Here is a 17,500-nt window from a genome sequence, read left to right as displayed (position 1 = left end):
GATTATGATGATGGATGGTGGCTATGACGATGATGAATGTGATGTGGTAATAATGGTGATAACATTTCACTGGTCTCCAGTCGCCATCACTGCTCTTCATCTCCCAGGCAACCGTGCATCTATCCCTATGATCGTTATAAAGATTATCACAATCATATAGACGTTAGTGATACATACATATACACAGACAGACAGATAGACACCCAGACAAACACACATTCAAACAACCACACACACACACACACACACACACACACACACACACACACACACACACCCACACACACACACTCTAATATACTTATATATATATATATATCCCAAATGTGGCATATACAAAAATAGACGACGTCAAATTAGGCATTCCCTCATTTAGGTGTACCCAAAAGAATACAAGACACTCGTTAAATACAAAAAAAGCAACCTTAGTAACTAAGCTGTTGGTAATGGTAAAGACGATCAGAATGATGATAATAATGGTGATGATATAGAGAATGGTGACTATGCCGAGGTGGTGTTAGACGATACACAATATGAAATGTTCGACCGAAATTTGAAATTTGACTTTCGCAATTTTTAAAGGTTTGTCAGCAGAAGGTAGCGCAATTTCTGTTAGAGCCATCACTCTTTGGCACTCTAAAACGATAATAATTGATTATTATTTTCGAAAAATTTATTTTAGCCATCAGAGCTGCTAAATAAAACATCGGCATTTGAACAAGAGATGGAATATTATCTTCTTTTTTTTATTATTCTTTAAAAATCAGGATCTGACAGACGCAGAAACTTTTATAAACTTGATAAAGAATTTCAGATAGACACGAATCGTATACCGTTTTTTTTAAATAGGTTGTTTTACATTCTAAAAGATATTTCTTTTTTAAGACTGCGGTTTTCCAGGCATCGACCGAGCAGCTGATCAGCTAACTATTCGGCGATATGACCTTTCGCCAAATTCACTATTCGCTGCATCTTTAACACGCAAGTCAGTTGAAATTTCTAACTTGAATAAATAAATAAGTGAATAAATAAATAAATGAACAAGCAAGGTAAAGTTTAAATTTACCTAGTAACAAAAAAACAGTCTAAAGTAATGCTGTCTCCCAACAATGCCAAAAGATTTGGTTCCGTGTTAAACTTCAGTTCTGTCGGTGTCGTCTTAGGCCGATGGTCTTGAATGAAAAAAGAAGTAATTTTCCATCATCATCATCATCATCATCATCATCATCATAATCATCATCCTAAGTAACCACCAGCATCTGCAGCAGCATCACTATCTTCACTAGTTATTATTATATCATCATCATCTCATCACCATCATCATAATAACCGCTTGAATAGGTGAAAGTATGACTGGCACACTCAACCGTGGTGACACCAGCTTTGCCAGAACATATTAAAGTTTTTCCTGACAAAAGATCTCTGATACTGCTGTCTACGTAGTTGATGTGCATGGTTCCTGTGTGCGTGTAAGTGTGTGTGTGCGTGCGTGCGTGCGAGTGTGTGTGTGTGCGCAAGGCAGATACAAAAACATACAGAAGTACAAACCGTCAGACGTTCGGGGACACAAAAGAACGCATACATACAAACAATCAGAGACAAATATACAGACGCACATAGACATACAAACAAACAAACAAACAAACAGAGAGACAGACAAAAAGTCGCAAACAGACAAACCACTAAATGGATCAAATCGCATATCAGTTCTGGGTGTGAAAGGGATGTAGCCAGACAGCCACTTCCACTGGATCTCACACGTGCCTTCAGGTATACACTCGACACCGCACCTGTAGTGGCAAAGAAAGGAAGGCCTTAGTGAGGATCAAAGTTATAATTAGCAAGTTGACTCGAAATTCGCGATAGCGTTTTTATTTAGCTTAGAAAGTAGCGCCGCTACCAAATTCGCCGGTTCTCAATTAACCGCTACACCGCTAATAACAACAATCATTAAAAAAAATAATTCTTGAAAATAAAAAATAGAGTAGCAGAGGCGTAACTGAAATTTCTACTGGGAGCCTTCAAAAAATGAATCACAGTGCGGTCTCTACGGTCTCAAAACTCCCCAAAAAACCTACACAGGACACGGGTCAACTCACCGTAAGACTTCCGACACACAAAAAATTGGGAAACTACAACCCAAAGTCTTTTACATAAATACCTCTACGGGGTTTATAGTTCATTACACTCCTTATTTTGTTTACTATCTTACGCCTCTGAGTGTTGGAAGGCCGAAAAGAAATGTAGACAATTTACGGTAGCTGGTAGGAAAAGCCCTCCAAGAGAAAGATATTATTCGGAACGGAAGAAGAAGAGCACGAGGCCTTTTGGAAAATATATTTGGTGACGTTTGATTGGGCTACTCCAAATGCATTTGTCGCTACACAGTAGTAGTTGCCTGATTAGGAATCGATTGATTGATTGACTGACTGATTGATCAATTGATTGATTGATGAATGAATGAATAAATGGATGAATAAACGAATGAATAAATGAACAAACAAACAAGCAAGCAAACAAATGAAATGAAATGAAGGAAGATGTTGGATATTGTTAATAAAGAATACGAATAAGAAGAAAAATTAGAAAGAAAATAGATGATGATGAAAATGATGATGATGAAGATGATGACCTTCCTCTGATCTGGAAAAATGTTTGGAAAAATTCAGAGTTGGGCCCGGTATTTTTTGCCCAGATTTCTCTGATTCCCAGTAGTAGCTGTATAATTACAAAATATAATTATTAATATTTCTAGTGATGTTATTATTATTATTCATTCATTCATTCGTTCATTCATTCATTCATACATTTCTTTGTTAACTTGAACGAATGAATAAACGAACGAATGGACGATCAAACGAACCAACGAACAAATGAGCGAATGAACGAATGAACAAATGGATGAACAGATGAATGAACGAGCAAACGAATCAATGAATACAAACGAATCAATAAAAATACAAGCAAATAAACGAACGAACGAACGAACAAATGAATGAATGAATGAATGACTGAATGAATGAATGACTGAATGAATGAACAAACTGTATGGGAGGAGTTCCAATAGCTACACAAGTATCCGCCTTTTCCTTCATGTCATTGGCATAATCAAATGCCGGGTGACGGGATTTTATGATCGGCGGTTGGATAGGGCCTGAATGAAGGAATTCATTCATTCTTTCTTTCATTCATTCATTCGTTCATTCATTCATTCATGTTCATTCATGAATTTAAAAAAAAAATATCAATAGTCACTAGGCTTTAATTAAATAAAACTGCTCGGTCTATGACCAACAGGGTAAAACTTGAATGGATTCCAAAATGAATAAATGAAAAAAATGAATGAATGATGAATGAATGAGTGAATGAACGAATAAATAAACGAAAATAACATTTAATATAAACGAAAAACGAACAAGCAAATAAATTAATTAACCGTGAAAACGAAATGAAAGACCAACTAAGAGAATGAATGACTGAGTGAAAAAATGAGTGAATGAATGGATAGTTGAATGAACGAATAAATAAATAAATAAATAAATGAATGAACGAACATAAAACCGGAGGACAGAAAGCAAATAACCAATGAATAATCTAATAGTATTTTAATCTGAGAAATTCATTTGACAATTAGCTCTCTTTCCTATCTCTCTTTCTCTCTCTATTTATTGCCATATTTAGTATTAGGAAATTGATTAAAAATTGAATTCAAACAATTTAAAATCATAATTCAATTTAATTGATCGCTAAAACAGCAATAACATCATCATCTTCACCAACTACAACACCACCATCATCTTTTTTCATCATCATCATCATCATCACCACACTCAACTACAACATCTCCATCATCTACTTCTTCTTCATCATCATCATCATCATCATCTTACAGCACCAGCAGCAACTGCAAGCCTCTCAAACAAAGAAGTAGAACATGCCCTCAAACTAAATTAGGTAACAGAACTACTACTACTACTACTACTATTACTCTAATACTACTACTACTACTACAACTATTACTACGGCTACTACTACTATTACTGCCACCGTATCCGTAGTTACTACTAAAAAACCGATAAATATTTATATACATGAGTATAAAAATTAACTGTTCAATCATTCAATCATTCATTCATTCATTCATTCATTCATTCATTCATCCATTAAAATATGTTATCTACAACACTTGACATAGTGCAGGACGTAAACATGTATGTGCATGTATGTATGTATGTGTGTGTGTGTGTGTGTGTGTGTGTGTGTGTGTGTGTGTGTGTGCGTGCGCGTATGTATGTGTTTGTATAATATGTGTATGCCTTATTTTACCATACTTTCAAATCTCAAGTAAAATCTCAAGATAAATGTCATTGCACAATTGCCAATCCTATCATCACTATTACTACTATAGCTGCTACTACTACTACCACACTACAACTGCTGCTGCTGCTACAAAGTGTAGTGGGACTATCACGTTATAACAATTACATCCACCACCAATTAAAATCCTTGGAGACAAAGATATCATAAACATATCAAATTATTAATACATAAATCATGTATCATAAACTCTCTCTCTCTTTCTTTCTCACACACACACGCACGCACACACAAATACATGCATACAAAATCACATATAGGTACATATTTAAACAAACACACATGCATACATTTTTATTTCTCATGTCCAAAAACAAACACAAACAGTTACACACAAACATACGAGCATAAATACAAACATACAAACAAATGTACACTAACACACAAACATACACACATACAAAATGCACACAAACAAGCATACAATTTATTCAGCAATCTTAAATTATAGTATTATGCAGTACTGCCAAATTTTAACTATTCATTAATATTCCTAACTGCACTTGAATGATTGTTGGTTTTGATATCAAAAACTTACACACACATATACCACACACACACACACACACACACACACACACACACACACACACACACACACGCAAAAATTATAAATTATAATTCGAACAATAGATTATGAAACTACAATACTGTCACCCAGACAATAATAATAAAAATGTATTGACAATAACAATAACAACAATAATAATAAAGAGTACAATAATAATAATAATAATAATAACAACAACAATAAGTTATGCAACATTGTTTTCCGCGCCAGAGACAGAAAGAACTTCAGTAAGTTCACAGAAGAGTTCATTTAATATTCATCAGCGATTCTACTGGGTGTAAGAGTATATATGTGTGTGTGTGTGTATGTGTACATGTGTGTATACATATTTGTGTATGTTAGATTGTGTGTACGTATGTATGTGTGATACATACAGTCAAACACACACACACACACACACACACAAACAAACATATACACATATAAACAGATAGAAAATATATATATATATATATATATATATATATATATATATTATATCAGACCACACAAACTCACTGCTTAAAGCAAACAAAATTAACAAATTGAATTTTAAAACAAAGATGTGAGATCATTATCACAATCCCTAAAAGTCAAATTTAATTAACTAGACGACAAGATGATGACGACGACGATGATGATGATGATAGTAACAAGATGAAAATAATAATTATTGAAATAGTACAGAAACTAACTTTTATATTAGCTAGGTAATTATAAACAACGTTATTAATAATCAACGAGGATGATGATGATGGTGACGATGACGACAATCCTGATAATGATGATGAAAGTAATGATGATAGTAATGACGATAATAATAATAATGATGATGATGATGGTGGTGGTGATAATGATGATAAAGACCTGTGGAATACATTTGAACGATGACCTATAAAAGCACTAATGGTCGTCATCGTCATCAATATGGCTACCCTCGCCTCCACCATCATCATTTTCCTCCTCCTCCACCTCCTCCTCCTCATCATCACAAACAACGTCTTCATCCTCACCATCAGCAACTATTTTTACCTGCCGGGTTTTTCCTTAATTTCTCTTTCACACAGCTTAATCACTTCAAGCGTTACCTATCTTCAATTCATACTTAAGAATACTTCAAAAAAACATACACATACATACATACTTACAAACATACATACATATATACATACAAACATACACACTGATACGCACATGCCTACGGACAAACACAACACATACAAACCAACCAGCACACACTCTAATCCTCACATTCATATTTTAAAATGATTTCCTTGGAGATCTGTTTTACAATACAATTAATCATGATTGTTTATTTTAGTCATCCACTTCCATGTCCTTCTCTCTCTCTTTCTCTCTCTCCCTCTTTCTCTCTCTCTCTCTCTCTCTTTTTTTCTCACTATCTCTTTTTCTCATCAATATAAGAATGTTTACCCCATAAACACCTGTCTAAGTTAGTTTTGATGGTCTTTGATGTTTGTAAGAAATGTTATAAATGTCTGTGTGTGCGGGTGTGTGTGTGTGTGAATATGTGAGTGCTTGTGTATTTATGTGTAAATGTATGCATGTGTGCGTGTGAAGATAGGTATGTATATATCTATGTGTGTATTTGTATATATAAGAAACAGTCATTCATACATACATACATACATACATACTTACATACATACATTCATATATAAATACATACAAACAAACAAACAAACAATAAAAATACATGTATATATACATACATACATACACATACATAAATACATACACAAGCACAACATATGAGAACATTAAAGGCATTGTAAAAAGCGTAAGAGGTTGATAAAAATAATGAGAACAAAGAACAATTAAAAAAAGAATCTATAAATTATAAATTTAAAAAAATGAATTTAATATGAACAATAAGCCTAGTAAGTTATATGTAAACGAAGGAATGTGTGTACAAACATGTATGTATGTATGTATGTATGTGTGTGTATATGTGTGTGTGTGTGTGAGCGTACAAAATAAGCATACATCACCACCAACCAATTCCATTACAAACGGAGGGGGAGGGCAAAAAAATTAACGTTCCCAGCAGAAACAATGACGCCAGCGAACATAGCGAGAGAGATGATGACGTAGATAATGACGTCATCGATGGCGGTGTAAATTTTGTTTCCGTTGATTGTTTAAGCGCTCTCATATCTGGATTCGAAGATGACGATGATGTCGTTGATGTCGTTACTGCTGCTGCTGCTACTGCTGATGATGGTGGTTGCGGCAATAATAATTTTGATAATAAGTCTTTTAGTGACTCGTGGAGGGTGTTCTTGAAAAATGTGGAAATCATGGTCTTCAGTTCTGTTTTTGAATGTAAAAAAAGAAAATTAAATTTTTAATAAAAATAACAACAATAAAATAACAACAACAATAAAAATTAACATTATTATTATCATTATTATTATTACTACGGCTAATTAATTATATTTACTTAAGACAACTCAAGCAAATACAACTAATTATCCGAATCCTGGTTCAAAGGTTAAGAATAGGAATTAAAAATACACACACTCCAACATATAAACATATAACGAGTATATATATATATATATATATATATATATATATATATATATATATATATATGAAAAATTAAGAGAAAGAGAGAGAGAAAGAGAGAGAGAATTTTGGCAATTATAAAAGTAACATGACTATTAATGGTAAAAGGTAGTGTAATTTGTGTTCCTTTAAACTAACAAATACTTCATAGTTATAATTAGTGATTATATTAGAGTAGTAGTAGTAGTAGTAGTAGTAGTAGTAGTAATAGCAGTAGTAGTAGTAGTAGTAGTAGTGGTGGTGGTAGTAGTCAAAAGGTAATTGTAGTAGTAGCCGTATTTTTAACAGTACAAGAATAGCAATGAATGAAACAATTCTCAAATTCAAGATGACACAAAACATAGTCAGAGTCTGTTTTTACATTAGCTAAATAAATAAAGCTAAATAAATAAATAGCTAACTATCCAACTACAGTTACTACTGAAGACTAAACTAGTACGACGATGATGACGACGACGATGATTAGTAAAAGAGTTGGAGTGTTTTTCAACCGGGGTACCGCAAGGGCCTGCCATGAGGGGTTCCGCGAGTTAAGAAAAAAAATTTTTTTGTAAGGTTGTAAAAAAAAGGGGTTACTGAAAATAACGATAATAATGATGACGACGATGACGATAAATAGATAAATCATAGAAATTAAAGCGATGACGATGATGATGACGTAATGAGAATGATGAGTATGAATTAGGAAACTGTGACTAGGACGATAAAGAAGACGATAATGGCGACGATGACGATGATGGTATTATTTGTGAAGAAAATGTTAAAGATGATGATGGTGATAATAAAAAATGAAGCCAACAAAGATAAAGATGTCACCAAATGATGAACACCTACATTAACAATAAGAAAACCAACACAGCGTGACCAAAAAGTCTATAGTAAGTAAGCCAGTAACGATAATGATGAGCGAATGAATGGCGACGAAGATGATTAGCATAGTAATCATTAATAATGTCAATCGAATTCGAAGTTTTCTGGATATTTCCTCAACCTTTTAACTGTAATATTGATGGCGCTACATAATAGCACGCACACACATGCACGCACGCACACACACACGCACACACACACACACAACACACATACAATCCAACTCATGCTCTCATGCCAAATCATGGGAAAAAGTCAGATTAGGAATTATTCCGTATCAATTATACTATCATTTTATATCACAAAAACTATATATATATATATATATCCACAGCTATATATATATATATATATATATATATATATATATATATATATATCGCAACTATTTCCGTATGATAAGATGATATAATATTGCCAGTGGGTTATACAAATATATATATATATAAATATAAATATATATATATATATATATATATCAAAAGAATGTATAAGAATGAGCGGAAAGCGTTAAAAATGAAAAATACCAACAATACAAAATAAAACATCAAACAATACAAATCGCACATTATACAATATAAAATGAACATCATACAATACAAAACACGCATTATACAATATGAAATAAACATTATACAATACAAAACACTCATCAAATAATACAAAATAATATACATTATACAGCGTACAAAATAAATCTTCCTAATCTTAATGTAAGGTTTCATTGATGCCTTCCCAGAAAATGGGATGAGTGGCATCACCAATTCAATAAATCTGTCTACCAACTTTTCGTTTATTAGTTTTTTATCTATCTATTTTAAAATTAACCATGCACACATACATACGCACATACATACGCACGCACACACACACACACACACACTCATACACACACACAGGTATGCAAGAATGTTTTATGTTTACGCAATTTAAAACATACCTGAAACTTAAGCATGATAAAAAAAAAGACATGTTAAGATAAGTTTAATTGTTTAGCAATAGTTCAATTGTCTATAATAATCATCATCATCATCATCTTTATTGTTGTTACTATTATTATTATTATTAATAATATTATTATTATAGTTATATTATTATTATTATTGTTGTTGTTGTTGATAAAAATATAGGCAATCAAATAAACAAGCAAAGAAATGTGGAAAAAAAATACTCCAAAAATAAGGAAGTCATTCATCATCAGCTGAAGCAGAAATTGAAAACTATTACTACTAATATCCCCGCTACTACTACTATCACTGCTACTACTACTACTACTATTACCGCTACTACTACTACTACTACTACTACTACTAATGCTGCAACACAGAACTCATTATCGCCTTCCATTGTATAAACATTACGAAAATAAAGACAAACACACATACGCGCGTACATACATAGTCATTCATACATTCATACATACATACATAAATACGTACATACATACACAACATACGAAAAAAAGTTACAGCATTGCAACGTACGTATCTTTTAATTTTCAATTTTGAGAAGCAAATAAAATTTCGTATACAAATGTATGTAAACATATGTATGTATACGTGTGTGTGTGTTTGCATTGATTGGTTGATGATTGATGATTTTAGGTTCAGCTAAATTAAATCCCAATATGATTATAACCCCAAAGCCTATTTATTTTACGAGTACATAGTACACACACACACACACAAACACACACACACATACGGACAAACATACAAAATATTAACACAACTCACAGGCAAACGTGCAAACAAATAAACAAACATACATATAGATAGACAGACGTCGAGCCAAATACACCAAAATACATACATAGACACACAATACATACACACAACACAAAGGCACATTCATATACACACATACACAATACACACACATGTTCATATGAACATTGGTACTACTTTACATTCAGATGGAACCTATGTAACATGATATTGTGTGTGTATATATGTGTGTGTACGTGCGTGTGTGTGTATGTTTGTGTGTGTTTATGTATTATTTATCATCCATCAAAGAGTTTTGAATTGCCTTTAAAGGACATAAATATGGACATCATTGCTAATTTTGATTTTTGATGTTCACATTCCATCTAATTTTAATATTTTAATTTTTATCATTATTCTTGTTGCTTACCAATGAAACATACAAAAACCATGCAATCTCATAAACATCCTCAACAACAACAAAAACAACAACAACAACGTCATCTTTAATAATTGTATATACCATTATAGCAGGGGTGGGCAAACTTTTTGCTGTGGGGCCAGCATTGAGAACTAGTTCATCTTTCAAGGGCCGCGTATGTACCTAAATAGTAATTTTTTTCAACCCGGGGAGAATTTTTTAAAATTTGTGGCCCTTCTTGCTTGCTCACCCCTGAACTATAGTATGAGGAATACCATCATAACAATAACCATGGCCACAATAAACATCATAACTCATATAATTATTTTTATGATTCATATTAATATCATTGTCGTTATTTATTATTATTTTTATTATTATTATTTCAACCTGACTAAATTATTTTTCTAACAAATGCAATTTCGATAAAAATTAGGTCTAAAATTAGAAGAATTAATTATAGATTTTTACACTTCTTTCATTCTTACACTCACTTGTTCATTCATTCAATCATTCATTTAATAAAAATAATAACTATTTGTTTATTAATAATAATAATAATTATTATTATTATTATTATAATTGGATATCAATTACAGAGAGAAATAAAAATAAATATATAATAAATAAAATAAAGCAGCCATGTAATTACCACATACCACATACGCATACCAACAATAATAATGTTAAATATTTAATTAATTAGTCAATTAATCAATTAACTAACAATAATAATATAATGGTAACTAATTACAATAATTAATGATGACAATGACGAAAAAATAACATCAGCAACAATAACAATAATAATTATGGTGATTAATTTTCAACACAATATAAAAACCTCTTTAATTAAAGAAATAAGTTTCTATAGTTTGATAAGCTATTTTTATTTCATTAATAATATTATTATTAATATTAATATTATAATAGTTATATTATGTAATTATTCCCTCATATATAGAAACTATAGTATAATAACAATATATAAATTGGAAGATTCTTTCATCGACAGAGAAGATAAAATCCAAATGAAATCAATCAAGAATTATTAATTATATACCAGAGTGAAAATAAATAAAATTTACCATCCTGATTAGCAAGTGCTTGAGAGTAAAAAATATATTTAAAATCGTTTAAGTAGTGTTTCTGTCACAGTATATATGCTATAATAATAATGAATAATAATAATCATAATAATGTCAACAACTAGATTATCGTATTTAATCAAATTGATTGATTGATTGATGGATGGTTAGTTGGATTGACAGACAGTTTGATTGATCATATAATTTATAATTATAATAGAATTAATTAAAATAAAAAGTAAAATTTTTATATAAACTTTAAAATCTGAAAACAAATCCAACACATACATACATATATTTATATATATATATATGTATAGAAAGATACCAGTTTTAACTGAATTAATTAATTATTTAATTAACTAATTAAAATTTCAAATCAACCAGTTACAATCAGTTACATAAATAAAGCAACAATGAGTCAAATAACTCAACCAAGTCATTCAAACAAGCAAACACATGATGTAGATAGTATAGAATAGAATAAATATATAGATATATATTTACATATAGACAAACTATCTTTTGTATACACATATATATATAATATATATAAGTATATATAATCTATATACTTATACTATATACTATTTCAAATCTATATTTCAATTTATATTTGTTTGTATAAATACACACAAACACACACAAAAACACACAAACACACACACACACACACACACACACACACATATATATATATATATATATATATAAATAATATACTAATCTAGTTCAATTATTATGATTATTAATTACTTTTATTTTTTTTCACTAATATATAATATAATATATATATATATAATATATATATATATATATATAATACTCACACATGATATCTTCTAAACTTGGAACATTGCAATAACAATAGAAATATACACATTGCACATTAGCTTATATGTATAGTATAATATGCATTCTACTATATTTATACATGGATATAAGTATGCACACATTAACATACAAACCACACGCACAGACACACACACACACACAAAGACACACACTCACCCTGATTTCAAGCAAGAAGGAACAATGAAAACAGTTCAGGATAGGCTGATTCATATTCCATAAGGTATATATATATATATATGTAAATTTGTATATATATATATATATATATATGCCCACATATGAAAATGCATGTATATATATATATATATATATAAGTAGGAGGAGCCAACTTTAGTTAAGATATTCAGAAGAGCAATCATTAATAAACATACATGTGTGTAATATATTTATATATGAATATATCACACATTATATACTTAAGAACTGGATGAATATATACTTGTGAGTAATACTGAATCAATCAATCAATCAATTCTGGTTCACAAACACACATTCATACATACATGCATTCTTACTTACATACATAAAAGCTACATAAGTTTATACATACATACATGCATGCATGCATACATACATACATGCATGCATACAGAATTATATGTAGTCTCCATAAAAAGAACATAAACTTTCATTCATTCATTCAATTATTCATTCATTCATTCATTGATAATTATAGCAAGAACAACATAATTATTAATAATAACATAATTATAGTTATTTTTAAAATTTTATTTTAAAAATAATTTTTTAAAATGTGAGTCATGCAGTAAAAATGCCATAAGGGATAATTAAATCACATCAGTTCATGTATTCAACCATCCATTAGACACGCACACACACAGACACACACACACACACACATATAAATATACACACATACAAACGTGCATTCATCCGGGGGGGGGGAGGGTGAGGGGGGGGGACATGACTAACCAAAAATTCTAAATTACCAACATTCATTATTGGCATTACAACACACTTTTTAAAAAAGTTTTATGAGTACCTTTGCTTGTTTGTGTGTGTGGGCCTGTGTGTATTGTTCCTTATGCTAGAGCATCAGAGTGTACTTGAACAATGTAACTTATAACAAAATACATATACCTACATACCAATAAACAAACCTACCCCCACATACATAATATTAAGAGAGAGAGAGAGAGAGAGAGAGAGAGAGAGAGAGAGAAAGAGAAAGAAAGAGAGAGAGAAAAAGAGAGAGAGAGAAAGAAAGAGAGAGAGAAAGAAGATTTAATGCTGGTATTATAATGAAGACATTTCATTGATAATACTGATGGCAGGATGTTGATGATGATAATGATGTTGCCGCCGGTGATGATGATAGTAAAAGTAATTTGAATGATAATGGTGATGATGAAGATTCATGTATAGTAATTGTGATGATGACGACGACGACGACGATGATGATATGGATGATGACCATGACCATGAATCAGAAAATCACTCAATAGCAATGGAAAAAGTACCAAATGCTAACATTACATGCTTGCTGTCAGTCAGGTTACAATTGTACACTGAACAATGTAGATTAGATATTGATTCAATCATTTGTTTATTTAGGTTTGTATTGTATTGTATGTAGGTATGTATGTTTGTTTGTTCGTTCGTTTGTGTATATGTATGTATGTATGTACGTACGTATGTTTGTATGTGTGTAAGTATGTAGGTATGAATGAATGTGTTAATGTAAAGTGCATATGTTTGTATATATGTATGCTCCTATGTATAAAAGAGAGAGTAAAAGAAAGAGAAAGAAAGAGAGAGAGAGAGAGAAAAAGAGAAAGAAAGAAAGAGAGAGAGAGAGAGAGAGAGAGAGAGAGAGAGAGAGAGCAAGACTGAACATTTCTGGAGCAGCTGGAAAATTAATCATTCAGCTAATTGTGTGAATGTGCTTTAACATACATGTGTGAGTATGTGAATGTGTGTTTGCTTGTTTGTATGCACGTGTGTTTGTATGTATGTGTGTGTTTGTTTGTTTGCATGTATGTGTGTGTGTTTGTTTGTATGTATGTTTGTATGTGTGTGCATGTTCTTATGCAGTTAATGTTTAATGAGTACCATGGCTTCAGCAAAAGTATTGGATTACATTGAATTGATCTGGATTTTATTTTAAATCTATTATTTTCATTTTAAATAGCACTAGCACAAGTGTTCATTATTTGCTCGTATTAGTATTCTTTTTATTATCATTAGTAGAGTAGTTGTAGTAATAGTAATAACAACAAAAGCAGTAGTAGTAGTAGCAGCAGTAGTAGTAGCAGCAGCAGCAGTAGTAACAATAGCAGCAGTAGTTGTAGTAACATCCTTTATATTTCAACAGATAGCTTCAACACTTAGCATGTCTCAACAAATTACAAATTTCAATCCCAATAGCTCATAGGTTATAAATCTTCTCATTAGTACATTTTAATAAACTGAAAAAATACAACATGTAAATAAAAAATGACTATGAAAATACATTGAATATATATCAATCAATCTACGGTTTTGCATCGAGAGACCCGGTTATATATATATATATATATATATATATATATATATATATATATATATAGCGAAATAAATATCTTAAATTTTAATGGAGCTATCCATGCAAAAGTATTCTATTGTGTTCGTTTGTCTGTCTGTTTGTTTGTCTGTCTGTCAGTTTGTTAGTATCTGTATGTGTCACACTTTTTAAAAAATTAATACTACCATTGTAATATACATGGTCTAAGACTTGAGAGGCAAGTGAGATTAAATATAGGTGTTCCTATTTGGATATCTGTCAGGCATCTCCAATTTTGCTAAGATGTCAAGCAATTCATCTAACTAATGACACACAGTTAATAAGTTAGGTAGTTAGTTGGTAGAGACCCGAGCGAATGCGGGTGGTTGCGATTTGGAACAACCTTCTCGGCTTGGTGCTCTATTAGTTGGTATTATTTAAAAATAAAACCAGAGTAAGAAGTTAAAATTGGAAATCTAAAATTAAAAGTAAAATAGAAAATTAATCGTTATTTTATCTAAAATAAATTAAAAATAAATCATTGTATAAAATATAAATTGATATAAAAAATAATATTTTAAATTAGGGGTAAGCAACCTTTGATTTATTGTATATGTATATCCCTTTATTATTGTTATCGTTGTCACAAGATCAAATGACTACTAAAATACTAATCTAGTTCAATTATTATGATTATTAATTACTTTTATTTTTTTTCACTAACTTAATTTATCTACCCAATTAGTACTGGTGTTGGTAATACAAAAATATTTAACAACAGTCGGTCAGATTCATTTTAAAGAATTTAGATTGAGAACGTTTTATTTATAGTTGATTAAATAATTAATTTATTATGATTTACTAATTATCTTTAATTTACTAACAAAATAAAACTAATTTTTTCAAATTTAAATACTTAATTTCAAATTTAAATGAAATTTAAATTTAAATTAAATTTAAGAAAACCGTCTTCAACTTTTTGAAATAAAAATGTGACTAGTTTTTAATAGTTAATAAAATTAATATTAATTTTTTTTTATTTTTAACCTCCTAATGTCCTAATCGACCCCAGAGTAAGAAAGCTTTGGCTCCAACGTAAAAATAAACGAAATCAGTTCAAAATGAAATTAAAAATCATGAAACTTTTCACCAATTACTAATTTATAGTCATAAATAGTAACACATTTATAACGAAAAATGGCGTCACTCATTCACCAATTTCAAATTTTTTTCAAAGGTAAGCCGGTATTATTCATATATATAAATATACAGCGAACTAACACCTGGATTAGGAAATGACAAAAAAAAATACTAAATTTGGTAAAGTAACAATAAATAATAAAACTTAGTTATTTTAATGAAAAATTGAAATAAACTCATGTGAGTTTGTCTTTATTATGATAAATAAATTTGTATGTAATTTAACACATATAATATATTAAATTACATATTATTTCAATATGTTTTAAATCGGCTTTTTGTATACAATTTATTACAACCCAATTTATAGAATTAATATAAAATAAATCAATGATTATTGAATAATCATATGGAATTAAATATATCGCCGACACGACTCTATCTTCGTTCAATTCACATCTTTCAAACCAACCTCAGTTTATTCAACTTGGCACACACTTTGTTCGTCTACCGGAGTTCATGAGGGCTCAATATTTTAGGGCAATTTATTGTGAAGGAGAAGTGGTTAGACTTTAAGGGGAACCTGTTGGTATCTACGCTATTTAAAAATGGCGTATATATAAGCATTCATCATTTCTTCTATGTAATTTTGTATCTAAACAGTAATTTTTATATTTAAAAAAGCCATTAGACGCTCTGCAGACGCCAGGTATCCAGAGAAAAAACTCTACGCCATTTAAAAATGATACTAGGACCTAAATATAAGCATTCTTCATTTCATCTACTTATAATAATAGTAACATTTTTATATTTTAAGTAACCATTAGACGCTCAGCAGCAAAACCTCATCTAACATGAAACAGACCGGATACCTAATCTAATTATTTGCTTTTGCCTGGCCTTTGCTAATACGACGACGGCGACGCCGATGACTATGTTTGACAATACAACAACAACACACGTTTAGACGACATTTTCCCCGCCGTTTGGCTACCTATGATGAAACCGAAATACCCCTCGCGCACCCTCTTCTGCCGGATACTGAGGGCCATTGTCACTTCTGTCATCATAAGTAATTTATTTGGCTAATTTTTACGCAGGAGGCCCTTCCTTACGCAACCACAGTTATAATCGGTGGGCCTAGCCTTTGATGATCCAACATCACTCACAAGGCAGTGAGGGTCAGTTTAATGTCATAACCAGGACATCATGTTTGACAATAACTGTGAAAATAATGTCATATGATGGATGGCTAACAATTTTTACGTCAAGATGTAAATAACAGCTTCTGTGTTGATCACGTTTACATTTTTTTTTTAACAGTAGTAGTAACAGTAATGGCAGCAGTGGTAGCAGTAGTAGTAGCAGCAGCAGTAGTAACAGCAGTAGCATAAGAAG

The 17,500-nt window shown here is 30.8% G+C and overlaps 1 protein-coding gene across 1 annotated transcript in view; it reads right to left on the bottom strand.

Moving 5' to 3' along the window:
- Nucleotides 1-3,272, bottom strand: part of HELRODRAFT_188121 (hypothetical protein) — a 10,751-nt gene extending 7,479 nt beyond the window's left edge. The window contains exons 1-7 of the mRNA XM_009011598.1: nt 3,046-3,272; nt 2,633-2,718; nt 2,257-2,398; nt 1,681-1,790; nt 1,331-1,459; nt 1,067-1,172; nt 64-125 (exon numbers count right to left, since the gene is read on the bottom strand). Of these exons, the coding sequence (XP_009009846.1) occupies nt 64-125; nt 1,067-1,172; nt 1,331-1,459; nt 1,681-1,790; nt 2,257-2,398; nt 2,633-2,718; nt 3,046-3,188 (778 nt within the window). The 5' untranslated portion in view covers nt 3,189-3,272. The remainder of the gene's footprint in view (nt 1-63; nt 126-1,066; nt 1,173-1,330; nt 1,460-1,680; nt 1,791-2,256; nt 2,399-2,632; nt 2,719-3,045) is intronic.
- Nucleotides 3,273-17,500: the final 14,228 nt, after the last annotated feature.

This window comes from Helobdella robusta, assembly GCF_000326865.2.
Source record: "Helobdella robusta unplaced genomic scaffold HELROscaffold_1, whole genome shotgun sequence".
Classification (NCBI taxonomy): domain Eukaryota; kingdom Metazoa; phylum Annelida; class Clitellata; order Rhynchobdellida; family Glossiphoniidae; genus Helobdella; species Helobdella robusta.
This window is presented reverse-complemented; position numbering and strand designations above follow the sequence as displayed.